General features: G+C 40.0%; 1 protein-coding gene across 1 annotated transcript in view; it reads right to left on the minus strand.

The window, feature by feature from the left end:
* PARD3B (par-3 family cell polarity regulator beta) overlaps positions 1–18,668 on the minus strand; it is a 658,517-nt gene that overhangs the window by 332,596 nt on the left and 307,253 nt on the right. The window contains exon 5 of the mRNA XM_054043471.1: positions 8,435–8,526. Within this exon, the coding sequence (XP_053899446.1) occupies positions 8,435–8,526 (92 nt within the window). The remainder of the gene's footprint in view (positions 1–8,434; positions 8,527–18,668) is intronic.

Genomic DNA, 18,668 nt, shown 5'->3' on the forward strand with positions numbered 1-18,668 from the left:
TGTTTATTGATCTCTGCCAGGATCCTTTACAGTCCATCACATTGGTCAGGATGGGCTTCCAAGCACACTGTTAAAAATGCTGATGAGTATGGTTTAAAAAAAAAAATGTAGTAGCATGCATACTCAATAGTTCATTTGAAACACCAAGGGCAAAATTTTCTAAGTTAAGGCCTAATCTTAGGTGCCCTAAGTGCATAGCCTGATCTTTAGAGTTGCTGTGTACCTACAGTGCCTTTGTAGCCAGATACCTGAATCTTTCCCCCCATCAACCGCCAAAAAATACTATATTAGGAATTAATGTTTTGTGAAATTTAAAATGGGAAAATTAATCTGATGAGTTCTTAAACTAAGGCATTCTACACAAACTTTTCAGAAAAACACAGACAACAGATCTGGACTGCTGTATGGGATTTGTTCAGAGACAACTAATGAAGCCTGTTCTTTTTGACTTTCATAAAGTTAACGTGAGGACCTGTGCCTTGATGGAATTCCCTGGATTGGACCCATATTGGGCTGTTGGCCTCAGGACATGATGGGGAAGTACCCCCAATCTCCGCTGAAAGAAGCCTCCCTCCAGACTGAGGACAGGAGAAAAATCATCTTATTCAACTGTATGTGAGATTGTGTGTAACCCAACAAGCAGCAACAAACTGAATAAATAAAGTAAAGGTCAAATACCCAACATGCTATTTACTTATTCCTTTAGCTCCAGTACTGTTACAGCCTTGTCCAGGCGGTGTGCCAAATAATCCTTAGCACAGGCTGAACTTGGTGAGGCAGCATTTCTTGGGCTGAAAACTATAAATTCCATGGAAATTTGTAAGAGGAAAAAAATGAAGATTATGAAATTGCTGCCTTTGGAATTGAATTCTCCAGAACAAGTAGGAATGCAGAGTTGCAACCCTGAGCACACCCTGTGGAATCTACAGTGACCATAGATAAATGAGAAGCAAAGGAAATGTTTACTCCCAAATACAGGGAGGTTAAATGTACTTACTGAACTGTGCTTTTCATCCCTTGCTTGTATTACACAAACATATCCAGCCATATCAACGGCTGTGGGCATTCCATAAGGCAGGGCCGGCTCCAGGCACCAGCCCACCAAGCTTGTGCTTGGGGCAGCACCTGGAGAGGGGTGGCATGGCGCAGTGCTCCGGCTCTGGCCGCCGGGGACAGCGGAGCCCCGGCCGGGCTCTCCGCCCTCCTCCCGGGGCTCCGGCCACCAGCGGAGCCGCGGCGGGCTCGCCGCCCTCCCCCCTGCGCTCCGGCCGGTTGGGGAGAGCGGCGCACGGCCGGGCTCGGCGCCCTCCCCTGCCGCGCTGGGGGGTTGGGGGCAGCGGGAGGCTTTTTTGCCTGGGGCGGCAAAAAAGCCAGAGCCTGCCCTGCCATAAGGGAAAACATCCACAAGGTAAAGCACCCGCAAACACAGGCTGTGCTGTTTGTTTGGCAAGCACAGGGTTGTGCTTTTTCAGGGGCAAAAATATGCTCTGTGCCCAATTACTAATGGGAATTTCAGAAGCAGCATAAATATTTTTATCCATATAGGGAATGTACATGGTTTTGACCCAATATTTTATTTACATATTATACTAATGTATTTGCATATGCTAATTCAATTTCTACACCAAACCTGGAATTTTTAAAAGCTGCCAGCGGACACTCACTGGGTGAGAGAGTAAACTGCCCCCCTAGTAGTGATTCCAACAGACTCAGTCAGAAGACAAATTGATTTAAAAAAAAAAAAACAGAGATGGTCAGAATCAAACCAAAATGATGTAGGATCTAAAAGGAGAGTCTGTGGATGGCGATGCTAGGTGGGATGAGTGCTGTGGAAGATAAAGGGAAAGATCTTAACAACAGTAAAAGGTAGTGGAGAATACACTGTCATGAGATGAAGAAGGCAGCTGAACATTCAGAGGATGGTGTGGGAGTTGCAGTCAGAGAGAGGAGGAGAACCACAGATTCTCCCTACCCTACAAATGAATTGCCACCAAAAAAAAAGGAAAAATAAACACATTAAATGTGAAAGAATTTAAGAAGCCTCCAAAATCAGTTTTAAAAAGAAGCCTCACCTTCACCACCTCATGTATGTAACTTAAATGTATTTATCTAGGAGAGACTCAAAATACTGAGCACCAAAATCAAGAATCTGTCCACTAAAAACCTGTTTTTTTGCTTAATTCACATTAGATCAACTGCCTAAAAATGCAGAAAAAAATCACGCAGCTTGCAGGTACCAGGTTTTAACAATATGCTCCACCTCTGCTTTTCAGGCTGTCATGATACAGCAAGACAAAGAAGAACATAAGCAAAGTGAGGAGAGGAGGAGAAGGAAGGTGCTACAGATATGCTTTATTTATATATTCGCAGCGTTTAAATCAAGTGGGTCAAGGAACTGTGACCCTCGCCTCTGCTGAAAAGAAATGGAAGGCAAGAGGGGACAAGTGTAATTAAACACTTAATGAATTATCCATGCATGAAATATTCTCTGAATTCCAAGTAATCCAATGTTAATAAACTAAATATCTACTTTCAAATAGATTAGGTTTATTTTTTGTTAACAGGGTTATTTTTGCTATGGAAAAACTTTTTAAAATGAGATCTGCAAAAACAACACTTCTGTTTCCACATGGTGTGCCAAGGGGTGGAATTTCAGGGCTGGCGATAAATTCCTACTGAACTACTGTAGAGTCCAGAGATCCTTCTGCTAGCTGTAAACCCCTTCACTCAAGTAATCCAGTCAGGAAAGGGGAATGGTAGTGAGGAGAAATACAGTATTTATTCTGCACAAATGTTTTACTGTTCTTGTATAACAGTCCATAAAATTGTGATCTGCATGCTAAGTAGAAAAATATGGATTTGATTTTAATAAGTGTTTCTTTTATTTTATACATGTTTATTGGAGCATTTATTACTGAACAATGCAATTTGTTCCTTCCCCTTTGACCATTATTTCCCCCACCTGCTATACAAACAAAACACCCCCTTCTTCCCCTGAATATCTTCATCCTGGTAGCAGATCCAAAATAAAAATGACACCTTCAAAAATTGCAAAAAATAGACCTACAGTGGATTGTAACAAACTCCAGCCTTCATACCGTATGTTAAAAAAACCAAACACCCCCCTGCCACCCAAACAAACAGAAAACCTAGGGAGGGTCAGTTATAGAACACAGGTTCTCTGCCTGCAAGGTGTTGAATACCTTCAGTTCTCAAGAGTCTCAGAACCCTACAGGATAAGTAAGGTCCACAGGGTACCAAAGCACCTTTACAGGGAAAGTGCTTGGACAGTCTAGGCAGATAAGGGCTCATCCTATGAGGTTCTTAGCACCTTCTGAAAGTGCTTAGCACCTTCCATTTCTATTTTTATGAGACGCCACATATAAATGTTCAGAGCTTTCAGTAAATGAACTGTTTTTCTCCAAATGGAATAGTTTTTCCTACCTTAATGAAGAGTATAAAACAAGTTGTCTGAAGCTTTTAACTTCACCTGACTGAATTATAAAGTCATAAAATTTCAATCATAACATATGCATAAAGATTTTCAATTTATTTATTTTTACATTTGCATGACTCAAAATCACTGAAACAATTTTGCCACAGTTGGAAAAAAAAAAAGTTTGTGAATATGGTGAACAGTATTCAACAAGGTTTGGGTTCTGGTGGTTTTGGCAACTGTTTGTGGAGTTTGTTTTGAACATGTTATTTCAAGATACATCATTCTCATCTGACAGTAACAATTTAGAGTCTTAAACATTTAAAAAGGCCTCAAGAAAAACATGAGATACATTTAGACAATTAAAGAGGAAAAAAAGAGAAGACAGCAAAATATAAAAAGAAATAATACTTGCATATACAGGAAAATAATTGTTCCAGAAATAGCATAGCAAAAGGATCTAATTTGAAACTTAATAAAAGACAAAACTATTTTGCTAATTTCTGGCAAGAACTGTTATTATTACAAATATTGCTAATATTTTTAATATTTTCAGGCAGTCAAATTGAGGTATTAGTAAGGTGGATAGTTTCTCTTCAGTACTCATCTCACTATTTTCTTTAGAAGTCAGTTGTTTAGAGAGCAAAGACTGTCAATTTTTTTAAGGTTTCAGAGTAGCAGCCGTGTTAGTCTGTATCCGCAAAAAGAACAGGACAACTCTTGTGGCACCTTAGAGACTAATAAATTTATTAGAGCATAAGCTTTCGTATATTCTATATGCATCCGAAGAAGTGGGCTGTAGTCCACGAAAGCTTATGCTCTAATAAATTTGTTAGTCTCTAAGGTGCCACAAGTACTCCTGCAATTTTTTTAAGGTAGTCTTCCCCTTCTTTACTAAGGGAAAGCATGCATGACAACAAAGCAAAGCCCTTGAAATTTAAGAACTGAAATTTTGCTCCGAGTTTTTAATAGATTATAGCCACTGCTGGCTGAATTCCACAGAAATCGCAGGTCACCTTTGTTTTTTCAGGATGAAATCTTTGTCTTGAATTTACTTTAAATCCTCTAAAATGCAAGAAATTACCCCAGTACATATTTCCAAACTATGGGGAGAAGAGTTTCAGACGCCTCACTTTATGTTTTGGGGAGGGGAAAAGTATTGTTTTTAAATACATCAAATCTCTCGCATTTAAACAAGTTTAAAATTGTGATATGCATGAACAAGGTATTTTCTGCCAGAAAATTAATTTAGTGCGGCTTTTTATCTGATTAGGATTCATTAGGATCCATTTCCTACTCCCCACTTTCAAATTTGGCCACCATTATCCTTGAATTCATCAGTCCCAGACTGGATATGGTAGCTCCCTGTATCTGTGACTGCAGGTAGAAGGAACACAGACAGAGTTTGCTACAAAACATATCATCGCTTTGTTCTGGCCCCTCCATTGTCTCCTGATGTGCTTCCCCGGCCTGTTCAAGCTTTGATTTCAATGTTCAAAGTCTTCAATGGATCAAGAGCCAATTACATCTCCTATGGCATATCTCCAGCCATGAACTGCCAGAGAGTTTACAAAACTCAAGATGAATCATATAAGATCTGGAGATCAACTATTCTCATTCAATGGCTGTGAAATGAGCTTCCAGACAAAATCAGACTAGTTCAGAGTTTGATCAGTTTATGGGCATGCTATAAAACCCTGCTATTTGTGTGAAAGTCTTCATACCACAACCAGAATGAGGTGCAGGATACAGAGATTAAATGCAAACAGACAATATAGCCTTCTGTACTAGGGTGAGAGAGAAGTGCAGAAGACTTCATGAACTAGAGACCTCACCTTGTAAGTCTAATTTACTTGGGAGGCACCTCAATAATACAAAAAGACAAGTGATTGATAGCTGGAGATGCACACAATTATGAAGAATCCTGAGTAGAGGCAAGGTCTTAGTTATCTTGATAAACATGTCAAATAACAAGAACAATATGAATCAGGGAAGAAGTGACATTATCAAAAACACACTGGGTACAAGCATAAGATAAGGACAACAATAATCATGAGTATATCGTGAGCAGGGCTTGATTAATCCCAATTACAAATTAATGGGATCAAGAGACATGAAAGAAACAAATGAATGCACAGATTTGGCGATGCATAATAATTACATCAGGTGAAACAGGCTGTAGCAGCCTTTCACTAAATTTTATAAAAAACATTGGCAACCAAGCTGACTAGGTTCAATACATGTCTGATGAACGCTAATCAGCAAGCATATAGCTTGGAGACCTGGCAGGTGCATAGCAAGCTGGAAAAAAAAAAAAAACTTTGATACCTCTTCACAACAACGTTACCATTCTACAAACAGACCGATGTCAGAAAGGATTTAAAAAGAAACTGGAAATTGCCATACCATCCAGATGATGACCAGGGTCCCAAAGAGGGAGGCTAAACAAACAAAACAAATCAGACAGATGGGTTGAAGACCATGGCCTTCTCCACTGTTCCTTAAAAGAGGAGAAAGCCAGACACAAAGTGAAATGACAACAACAGAGAAAGAAGGAGAAAGAAACAAACAAAGAAGCATCTTTATTGATAGGGCAAAAGGAATTGGTGATGTGCCCAAAAAGGAAAGATGATCTGGTAGTTAAGAGCTGTAGCCTGGGTCTTGTGAGAGGCAACAGACTTCCTGTGTGATCTCAGCAAGTCCTTACCATCTCTGTCTCAGTTCCCCATCTGTAAAATGGGGATAATAGTGCTTCCTTACTTCACATGGGAATTGTACGAATAACACATTAAATATTGCGACGGGCTCAGGTACTGGAGTGATGGGGACCATATAAGTGTGACAGATAAATTAGATAAGAAATCCTCATGACAGTGCTGATTACAGTAAGCCAAATTTCAAGAGATCAAAAATCATGAGAGATTGGTGGCTATCTTGCAAGTTCAGCCCCATTGACAGTAATAGGAGATGGTGGCCATTCTGAATAAGGGAAAATTTGTGAACTGGAAGCCTTTTATCACGTTTTCATGAGAGAGGTTAAAAAACACCCCGAAATTGCTAGACATGATAAAAATCACAGAAGTTAGCAATACTGTGATTAGAAAATAGATTTCAAAACAAAGACTGCTCAATAAGGAAGAAAAAGTATTCCATGAACAGACTGTCATATGTCCAGAGGGGTCCTAAAAAGAGTGTGAAACAGTGGTTAAATATCCTTGTGGCATCCTGTGTCTTCTACATGAATATACATCTACGCTGTAGGAAGGATAGGGATGGGGAAATCTTTATTTAGATTTAGAGCACCATAAGATGGTACAGAAGATGTACAAAACAAACGTGGAGAAAAAACAAGTTTACTGTTTCTAATAGCTTATTATCCAACTCTGCTAAAGTGTGAAACACGGGACAACAATTTAGTCCCAAGAAGTTGGAGACAATTTCAGAGCGAATCAGTGTAATAAGCTTACATTAAAGAAGTGGATTTTAAGGAGGTATTTAAAAGTAGGAAATGGAAGGTGCTTAGTACACAGAAATAGTAGGTGATTCCAAGCATAGGAGCAGACTAAAGGAAGGCAAAGATGAGTGAGATGGCACGGAGTGGAGTGAGCAAAAGAGAAGAACAAAATGAAAGCAAAGCTGTATGTGGGGATGGAGTTTTACACATACTGCTCAGGGCTTTTAGTTCACACAGTTTTGACAACTGACTAGAAAATGCAAAATTATAGGAAAGGATTATTTGCCTTCACCAAAATTGAGTTGTTAGTTTGATTATGATATCTTAGCTGTCATGTTTAGTTTTCCAAATTACACCTTTTACTTCACAGTTAGGCAATGTATTGTCATAACTAATTTTCTACGACAAAGCATATTAACGGACACCAGATTATTTCACATTCTAAAAAGTGACTTCATAGCAATGTGATTCATGTGAATAACTTCCCAAGATTAAGATTTAACTTGGCATAAGGACAGGTGAACACTAGCATGGAATCATTTTGCTCTGAACTCACTAGACTAAGTCCTTAATGAAATTCAGCATGGCACCAATTATACCAGTGGAGGATCTGACCCACCTTGAAACTTGATGACTTTGGTTCACTGGGTTTACCCAAAGGTTATTTTTTGTTTTGGTTCACATTCTGAGTTTTGCTTAGAATTTCAGATTGGAAGAAACCCAAAAACTCAAAGTGAAACACCTAGTTTATACCAAATCTTCCATGGTTTCCAATCCAAATTGGAAATCATCTTTATTTCACTCAAAACTTGGCCTAGGTTTATCCTTTCAGCAGTCTTTCCCAAGCAGTCAGAATAACTAACCAACAATTTAGATCACAACAACAGTGTTAGACTTCTGCACCAGTTATCTCCTGCCTAGCATAACTGAGGGAGAAAGAGGAGTTACTCATCCGATTGTCCCAGAGGAACAGGTCTCACAAAAGGTGCCTATGCAAATTTGCCCATCCTGTATAGTGGATGCTCTGGATATAGCATTTTACAGGTTATAAGAGTGTATCTACAAATATAATAAAAATTTAAAAAGCAACTGAAGGAATAACCTTAATAATAAAAAGAGAGATGACATTTTAACCAAGAAAATTATCTACTTTTTGTGGGATATTGTGGCTCAGAGGAGTGCTTATTTGTTTAGATACATGCACTCCACCTATCTTAAGTCTTTAAGCTGCTTGTGAAATTGTTTAAAAAGCAAAATACAAACATATAAAAGAGCAGCATATTTCTTCCTTCCCCCATATCCCACAACCAGTCAGAACATACAATACAAGTCATAAACGTTCATCATCCAAGGTAAACGGTACTCACAAACATAAAAGCGCTTAAGTATGCGAGTGAAGTGAATTTTCAGGGTGGAAAAGGAAAAAAGGAGGGAGGCACTATGATGATGAGCACATGTACTTAAAATAAAAATGTAATAATCTTCTTGTCCTGCATGCTGGCAAACGTATTCATGAATCAATATTAAACAGAAGGTACTCATACCTGAAAGTGAACTTGGCCTTCATAGATGTCAGCTGTTCAGTGTGCCCAGTGAGATCCATTTCTCCATCTTCAAAAGATAATTGTGTTGCACCCTATTGAGAGAGTCACATTTTGAAACAAAATATATTTTTATGGATTTGAAACAATAGTTGTATGATATTTGAGTCTCTGCTTGAAATGGAAAACAAGAACAAGAAGTATTCTCAGCATTCCAATTGGCAGTTGAAAGGAGAGATTCTGTTCTATATATAGAATGTGAGGCACTCTGCTGTTTCTCTGAGTACTTTGTATCTGAGGTGTTTTCCTTACTGAACAGCGTCCTTCGTGTTTACAATGACTTTCTGGTTTAATACTCTGGGAAGTCCATGATCATTATTTGCTTTCAGAAAGGATCTTTCAGAACTCAAATGCTAACATACTGTACAGCAATTAAGGCCACGTGTATTATACGGTACATTAGGTCTATATTATATAGCAGCAATCTCCCCTGCCCAAATTTATTTGGCTTGTTGAGGGATTTGGTGAGGCACCTCCCCTTTTATCTCGTGGTTGTGCCTAATTCCTCATTTTCTTCGCCTTCCCTGAGCAGTTCATTCCCTCCCCAAATTTACATGGTCCACTGGTGACTCCGATATGCTCAGTGTCTGTCAGGTCAGGGTGGAAGGGGATCAGAGAGGAGGAAAACTGATTCTGCTGGAGCCTGGCTCACTTGGCCATCTTGCCCCACAAGTCTAGATCTCCTCTCCCCTCATGAGTCAGAGAGAGAGGCATGACATACTCATGTGGCCCCCACAGCACTCTCCAAATTGAAGGGACAGTGCAGACGCTGCAGACTAGAGCTTACATACCCAAAAACCTGCTTGGAAACAGAAAAAGCCTTCTGGCTTCCCCAATGCCATTTGCCAGAGGATGAGGGGGAATAGCTGGAGGGAAAGTGTTGTGAAGAATCACCGAAACTCTGCAAGAAAGTACTTGAAGCTGAATTTTTCTCAAAAAGAAGAACAGGAGTACTTGTGGCACCTTAGAGACTAACAAATTCATTAGAGCATAAGCTTTCGTGGACTACAGCCCACTTCTTCGGATGCATATCTTCTATGCATCCGAAGAAGTGGGCTGTAGTCCCCGAAAGCTTATGCTCTAATAAATTTGTTAGTCTCTAAGGTGCCACAAGTACTCCTGTTCTTCTTTTTGCAGATACAGACTAACACGGCTGCTACTCTGAAACCTGAATTTTTCTGGAGCTTCTGAGCTCCATGGAGGTATAGTAGAGGTACTCTCTCTTATGCAGAGCTGTCCTGAAACTCTCACTTTTTCTGATCCAGAGCCACCTCCTCAGCCCATGATGAACTGGCTGGCTTTGAAGAAACCCAATAGCTTTGCCTCTTCTTCATTATCTGCTTTGGCAATCGTGCTATACCAGGGAGAATATTTATGGGGTAAAAGCAGTTTTTTTGCAACAACCTCACAGAAAAGGACATGACACAGCCATTTGACCAGACACAAAATTTGTTGCACACAGGGACCGGACATTAACACCAAAGCACTTTGGAAACTATTATTTAACTTTCTGTTCCAGAACCTCATGTTCTTTGTGTTTGCTTTTTTCTTTATTTGGGAAATGGAAGAGGTACCAAAGAGATAAGACAACTGTCAGCTTGTGATGTATTAGCTTTAATGTACTGTACTTCACTGTGACCCTCATGGCAATAATGTAAACAGAGCAAAATCCATAACAAAGACCTTCTCTGGAGAGGTCACTTCTGCCAGCTCTGTAACAGGAATATAGCTGGAAGATATAAATCTTCAGATGTCAACACACAAAGAGAATTCAATTCATTGTTTGATCTTAACCAGATAAAAAATAAAGTTAATTTTTTTTTTTTTTTTGGTGCAATGGCACACATTCTTCCAGTGTATATTCTTGCTGTTACCAAGTTGTCTTCAGATAACCAGAGTGGCAAGGTTGTATATCAAATCTAAAAATACCAGCTGGATTGGTTATTCTATTTCTCAATAATAAGAGCTTATGGCCTAAGAAGAAACTATATTATAACTTTCCATTTCTCAGAGAAATATGATTTTGTAAGACTGGCATTGGTGGGAGCAATACATATGGTGTCTCGATGATTTCTATGACAAGTTGTTCAGTTTATAAGTAACAAGGTGGAAAAAAGATAGATTTTTCTTGCAAACTAAGTTTGGAATCGGTAGATCAAGCTGGGTTTTATCTTGTTCACAAACTATTTTGTAAGTGGAATCTAACATATCAACAGAATTGTTACCTAATCTGAATAGAAGCCAGCTCACTCCAATGTAGAACAGTAAAACCAATACAGCTAATAAGAACAAAAGCTATTTTTTTGTCATTAAAGTAAGTAAATAAGACTGAGTACACAGAGGAGGCAGATATTTTGCAGACATTTTCATAGTGGAACCACTCTTCAAGGGACAATTCTCTGATAAACTGTAAGAATTCCCTACTCAGTATTATCTCCTAAATGAACAATGCAATCTCAAACAAAGGGTAAGTGATGCAAATCTGACACACAGTCTCCAAGTGATGACTTCCACTTCCTAGCAAATCCAGCCTTGATGACAATAAGGTCCACAAGCAGACAAACTTCATTAACAAGAATGTACGAGATCTAGCAACTCACTAGCAAAGCAAACCCTATAACAACATGGTAATACTGGTGCCGAAGAGGCTTTTGGCAATAGTAACAGGAATAGAAATATCAGAATTTGATCTCATACTGCGCCTTTTACTCACAAGTATTCCTAGATTTTAAGACATAAAGGACCTTTTTGATCACCTGATCTCCAGCATAACAAAGACCTTAGAAACTCACCCCGTAATTTCTGCATCAAACCCAGAACTTCTGTTCGAGCTGTACTCTCGACTCAAAGACATAAGGCACTCAATCACAATAGTCATTATTAGGAGCTGACAAATAGTATTCACACAGCCTTACATATTAAAACCTCTTATTGACAGAGGGAAGGTGGACCAGAACACTGAGTTTACCATCGGAGAAGTGGAATGGACTCTCTTGTTTCAGTGCGATAATCGCCAGAAATGGACAGAAGGGAATTCCATGTAATACCGTAGCTAACCTGTAGAAGTGTACTAGGTTTAAGACCATCACCTTCTGGCCCAAATGTGAGAATGCTAGCACGTAAGCTTATGGCAACACAAGAACCATTAAAAAAAACCAACAAATAATCCCACAACAATGCTTCCAGGGCGGATTTTAGATTTTTCAACAGCAGCAGAAGTAATAACTGTGTCACCACATAATTTACTCAAAGTCAACTGACAGCATAATACAAAAGCACTACAGTTTGTATTTTGCAAATAAAGAGTATAACATGCTAAATCATGTGGTGAAAGGAAAGTCATGAAATTGCACATATCTAAAAATAGAGAAAATATTTTTACTTTCAGCTTATTTAAGAAATTTAAAGAAAGTGCTGTTAAAAACATGTCTTTCAAATTAGAATCAGAAGGGAGAAAACAAGCCTTCTGTAATAAAGTCAACTTTGAAATCTATTCTCTTGGCCAGTCCTGTACAAACACATATCACCCAAGTGCTTGAAAATTTCTTGTATTCCTTTTGTTACAGCTCTCAAATTGCGCACGCCTGCATGCGCCTGAGAGTGTGTGCAAACCATTGATTGAGATATATTAAAAACCTCCCACCTTGAGAAGATGTACTATCATTCCTTCTCAACAAAAAATACTGTTTAGATTTGCTGTACATTAAACACAACACCGAGAAGATGTTAGAGATAACCAGGCAAACAGGTGTAAAAATGTTCCATTACAAAGCTAGGATGATAAAATGGCTACTTACCTTTTATTGTGATTCTTCAACAGCACTATGTCTGCATAGTCACACTAGAGAGAAATGTGTCCCCAACTCAGCAATGCTCAGCTTCATAAATATTCAGAGCTCAGGTTATAAAGGGACCCCCAACTACCTCAATTCCTCCTGGTAAACCAAGAATGTTGTGAGATTAGTACTTATAGGCAATGGGGAAGATGGGCAGGCAGTGTGAAAATGCTGATACAAAACTCTTGAAGAGTACAGTTATGACAAGTAACCATAATTTTCTTCTTGTGGTCCAGTCAATGGCAGATACACAGCGTGGTTTCCTACCTCCACAGGAGTTCTGCCACCATTGTTTTCAATATTAGCATCGACTGGGTGATGGATAAGCTTGAGGAGGCAGCTGTCGATGCTGCTGAGCTGAGCACTATTCTGTTTTGAGATCTTGAATAAGCCAATGACATTTCTTGTTGGCTCAGTTTGGTGAATCGCTGCACTCACAGGTCAATCTTGTCAGGCAAGAAGTAGCACACATTGGTCTGGTTATTAAACAGGCTAAAACAAAGACCCTGACCATCACTATGATGCAGCCTCTAGCTCCAGATTATAACCAGCTCAGTATTAACCTGTCCGGGCAGGACATTGGGAAAGTGGCAACTGTTGAAGACTTGGACAGCATCATAGAGAGTAATGGAGGATGCTCAAGAGATGTAGACACCTGTATAGCAGCAGCTGCTGCCATATTTTGGGCCCTTCGGCAGCCTCTGTGGAGATGCCACAACATCAAAGCTTGCTTCAAAGCTGCATATCAATAGAACCCTTGGTTATATCAACTTTGTTGCATAGCAGCAAAACATGGCACTGACCAAGTCTGAAGAGCACTGGACTGACATTTTCAATTCTTATTGTGTTTGCCAGCTGCTCCACATTAAGTGTCAGGACAAGATCAGAAATGAGGATATTCTAAGCCAAACACAGCAATTGCCTCCATCAGCACTAGTTCGGCTTAGGCAGCTTTCTTGGCATGGACATGTTATTAGGATGAAAGTCCAACAAATTCTGAAGCATCTTTCCCAAAGAATGCCGCTACACAGCTGGCGATCAGGTGGTTGCCAAAAGCTTCAGAGGTGCGATAAGATTTCCAGGGATGGACAAACTGAGTATTCAGCCAGACTACCTTAAGAACCCATCTAGAGATCAATCTGGGAGGTGCTCAGTCTGCTAGGAGACCATGTTCCTTTGGGATGTGCCATGATGATGATGGTTCTCAAAGCAAGTCTCAGAATCAGATGCTGAGTTGAGAGAGTAGTGCTGTGTAAATGCCTGAAGAAAACCCCAGGTGGCAGCCCTGCAGGAGGAACACCTTGCACCTAGTGCATAAGATGTGCACTTAACACTATCTTTTATCATTTTGAAGAATGCATCAGCTAGGGGAGTTTATGTACATATAGACGAAGCCCAAAAGTGAAATATCTTGATTTGGAACTTTATTTTAATTGAAAGAGTTAAAAGTGAAAATAGTTATTTGAAGTTCAAGCTTACAGTGCCGCATCCCTTGAGGACACAGGCTTTTATTAACAAAGGAAACGCAGTACCAGAAAATCCTAATCCTAAAAGTAAAAGGTCATAAAGCAGCAGCAGCAGGTTACAGCTCTTTATTTCCTTATTTGGCCAATAGCAGCCCTCCTTTCAAGAAAGTTCAGCAGGAGTTCAGATCTTACCAACCTAACGGAGAAAGAACCATGCAAGGAAACTTGTGGGCTTAAAGGAATACTTAGTTTACAAATGCAGGAAATGTATCATCTGTTGTTCTCACAGACAAGTTTAATTACCACATTTAAAAAGTGAACATTTTTAGCAACACTTTCAGGATCACGGGAGCATTTCTGACAGCCAGAATGAGTTTAAACACCGCAGCACTATTTTTAGCTTTAAAAATAAACACTTCCATAAATATTCCCAAACCAATTAGCAGCAGCTAGAAAGTAAAGGTGTTTACATTTAGTTAGGACTAGACCCAACAATTTACAGACTCCACATAAGAGACAAAAGAGCGCAAGCCCAATCGACTATCAAGGTTTACAAATATACAAATTTACCCTGTTTAATTTTAACATATTTTAACTTAACCTTAATGTAAATCAGTTGAATCTCACAGACACAGTGCGACTAACTGAGAACTGTTCAAAATGTTCAAAAACACCTGTTGTACAGCTTTTAAGATTTTGATAGAATGATTCCACATCTTAATGCATTTCCTCAGAAAAACTTCGTATTTTTTTCACCTTGCTCTGTTAGAACAAAGCAAAGATTACTGATATATAAACACATACATATACACATAAACAGTGTGTGTGTGTGTGTGTGTGTGTGTGTGTGTAAAAACCAAATGAAGCACTGTTTGTTGAATTACAATAATCAGTGTCTTTTATTATTACAGTATTACTACAGGTATCAAATCCAAAAACCCTAGAAATATTGTAAAGGGTTCAGAATCCAAACCTTATCTGCATTGTCCTGCTGCACATTTAGTGTCCCTAAGTCTACTATGGGCCTAATCTAAACCTTGGATGCAAACACTTCTCAGTTTTAGGGTGTGAAAGATAGTTGGGAGGAGGTATTCAGACTCTGGATTCCAATCTAAATAACTGATCTCAGGCTCATTTCTAACTACTGCACTATTATTACAAAACTTCCAGTGGTATTTTGGGTTTATAGGTCCAGCCCTAATCTAGTAGCCTTTAGGCAAATAGTTTAACATAAAAGTCTGTATGAAGTAGCTTGCAGTTAAATATTACCAGTTGCCTAACTCCAAGTAAATTTTAACTGGTTATTAAGAAAGCACCACAGGGAAAGCTAATATCTGTGAACATTAAACAGACATTTACTTTAAATAAAAGTAACCATTAGCTATTTCTTCTTCTACAGAGCAAGGGTATTTTAAAGCTAGACAATATATTGACTGTGATGTATCTTACAAAATAAGCAGTCAGTTATCAGCAATCTGTTCTTTGCCATCTTTGTAGAAGAAAGGATGGATCAATACAAAAAAGACTTTTTAAACAGCAAAGAAAAAACACAAGCCTGCTGTGTATTAAATACTTTTGGTGGACTACACAAAAGATTAAACTCATTTAGGTATCAGAAACAAAAACTATTGATGTCAAGATCAGCATTTCATCTGTTCAGCAAATCTTTCAACATTAGGCTATCACCACCCTGTCTGTCTCTACCCACACAGTAACAAATAAAAGGAGAAAAAAGCTGTCTGAAATAGATGTTTGCAAGCAGAATGTTTAGTACTGCATATGTAGAGCTAAAAGATGCTTCAAGAGAATTCTGGCTTCATTTTAACACCTTGCTATTTATTTCCTCCACTAAATTCAAACATGAAACTAGTCCCTTGAAAAACAGCCAGTCAGAGAAAAATGCATTTCTGAGCATGCTCTTAATTGCAAAGTCCATCTCAAAGATGAAGATGCTGACTGATGGACATCTAAACTGCCATATTTTAACCAATATTTTTATAACTGTAAATATATATTTTAAAAAGAATGAAACATTCCTAATTGTATAACATCCATTCGTCTAGGATCCCCATAGCATAACTACCATCAAAACATCAACCAGACTCTTTTTAAATAAGCCAAACTAATGTACATGCCAGCCAATAAAATACTGCTAAACTGAAGGAAAAGATTGCAATATTTTCTACCAGACTTTTCCAATCTTTCCAGAAGTGTGCTTAATGTAGATCACTCTGCCACCATAAAACGTGATATGTATTCTTAAACAGTCTGCAATACTTCCATTTCACGTACTGATTAAACTACATCATCCTCTTAACCATTCAGAATAAAATGCATTTGAAATAGATAATTGATGGAATTGTGCAGTGTCTACAAATGCAATTAATCCCTTGCTGAAGATGATTTTAGGGCAGGCATAGGCAACAAATATGAAAACATGAATCTTAAACCTTCTTTCAGTTTTGTCAATTGAAATGTATTCCACTGGACTCCTTGATATGATTTGGGAAAGTAGTATGAGACCAGTTGATAGACTGATTAAGCAAAGGGCTCATTTAAAAAAAAAAAACAATAGAAAAAAATTCGACTTCTTCAGATGTTCTTAACACAATATTCAAGTGATCTGATGTTTAGTAACTACGTTTAGGCCACATATATTTTGACTTCCAACATGTGATAAGTCGAGAAATGGCAGAAACATTTCCCTCCCCCTCCCACCCCCCATGACTACATGGGGATTTCCTGGATGACTGCATGTGCCACTAGAGGCTCCAATTCAATAAAATAGTTCCTAAGCATGTGCTTAGGTAATCAATGGGACTACGCATGTGCTTAAAGTTGAGCACATGCTTTAGTATCTTGCTGAATTGGTGCCAGGATGAGAATTGGGACAAGGAAGGAAAGAGCTAGTGGTTAGGAACACCTGTTATGGTACCATCATCAAAATAACACTGGAAAATTTGACAAAAGGGGGTACGGGGAGAGGAAACAAAAGTTCAAATGAAAAAACTTACTGACTGCAAAAAAAAAGGGGGGGGGGGAATCCTGCCCTTATTTATTTTAAACATCTTAATCTGGGTTTAGTTTTCAGTTATTTGTTTGGGTTTGCACACATTCTTTGTGAGTTTTCTCTATTATGAGCATTAATCACTATGGTCAGTAATTTTAAATTCTATATTAATAAAATTATATATATACACAGTATGTTAAATATCTTTTAAAACTAAACCATGCTGTCCTTGGAAAGTTTCTGCTACAGTAAAAACTCTACACAGATATACTGCACAAGGGCCAATGTAAATATTTGAAAATTCAGGCATTGCATCATGATACATGCAGAAATAATCATAACATGAAAAGCTGGATAGAGGCTGTCTTGTATCTCACCCTAAAGTAAAACTGAGGGCCAGGAAAATACTGTTGTGTGTACATTTGAATGTAGTATAACAATGTGTATCTTAAAGAATTTTGTACAGAGCTATACAAAATCTGAGATGGTGTAGAAATAGTAATATTTGTGCTCCTTCAGAGTAAAGGGATTATGATGCAAGTGAAGAGTAAATTATGCATTTTAATAGATTTAAGTAGAGCAGGGATCATTTCAGGCCTGGGGAATTGTAACTAGTACACACAGTATTGGTCTGCCAACAATAGGGTTACCATTCATCCGGATTCCCCCGGACATGTCCGGCTTTTTGAGCTAAAAATAGCATCTGGGGGGAATTTGTAAATGTCCGGACTTCTCACCCCCTCCCCATGCAGAGCGCGCGTGGCTAACAGGACAGCCGGCTGGATGGTGCCACTTACATGGGGCTTCGACTGCCAGAGAGAGCCCCTCCTCCGCTTCCCCTGCAGCAGAGATCACTCCCTCCCTCCCTCTCTCCCTGCATTCGCAGATCGCCACCAGCAGTCTGGAGCTCCTCCCCCGCTCCTCCTCCACTGCTGCCCAGCGTGCCGGGATGAACAGCAGGGTAAGGGGGCCAGGGGGTCGGAGAAGGGGCAGGGAGGTTCTGGAGGGGGCAGTCAAGAGACGGGGGGTGGCTTTCTAGGGGGGTGTGGATAAAGTTTTGGGCAGTCAGGGTACAGGTAGGGGGTAGGGTCCTGGGGGGCAGTTAGGGGACAAGGAACAGGGAGGGTTAGGTAGGGGGTGGGGTTCTGGAGGGCAGTTAGGAGCAGGGGTCCCAGGAGGGGGCAGTCAGGGGACAAGGAGCGAGGGGGGGGTTGGGAGTTGTGGGGGTGCTGTCAGGGGGCAGGAGTGGAGAGAGAGATCGGAGCAGTCAGGGGACAGGGAGCAGAGGGGTTTAGATGGGTTGGGAGTTTTGGGGGGGGGCTATCAGGGGGTGGGGAGTGGTTGGATGGGGCGTGGGAGTCCCAGGAGTCTGTCAGGGGGTGGGGGTGTGGATAAGGGTTGGAGCAGTCAGGGTACAGGTAGGGGGTAAGGTCCTAGGGAGCGAGTTAGGAGGGGGGGGAGGGTCTCAGGAGGGGGCAGTCAGGGGACAAGAGGCAGGGAGGCTTAGGTAGGGGGTGGAGTCCTGGGGGGGCAGTTAGGGGCAGGGGTCCCAGGAGGGGGCAGTCAGGGGACAAGGAGCGGGGGGAGGGTTGGGGGTTCTAAGGGGGGCGGGAAGTGGGAGGGGCAGGGGCAGGGCTAGGGCAGGACAGGGATGGGGCTCCTCACGTCTTCTTTTTTGCTTGCTGAAATATGGTAACCCTAGCCAACAAACTGTATAAAAGCTGCCAGGGCAATGAAACACAAGGCCTCAGCACCAAAATCAAAGTCCTCTTAACACTTAAGGTAAAGGAAATTCTCTATTAGCTGTAATAGTATTAGCATTTACCCCTTTTTTAGTCAGTTGCTTTGTGACGGGGGCTAGGAAG

The sequence above is a fragment of the Malaclemys terrapin genome, chromosome 11 (genome assembly GCF_027887155.1).
Source record: "Malaclemys terrapin pileata isolate rMalTer1 chromosome 11, rMalTer1.hap1, whole genome shotgun sequence".
Taxonomy (NCBI): domain Eukaryota; kingdom Metazoa; phylum Chordata; order Testudines; family Emydidae; genus Malaclemys; species Malaclemys terrapin.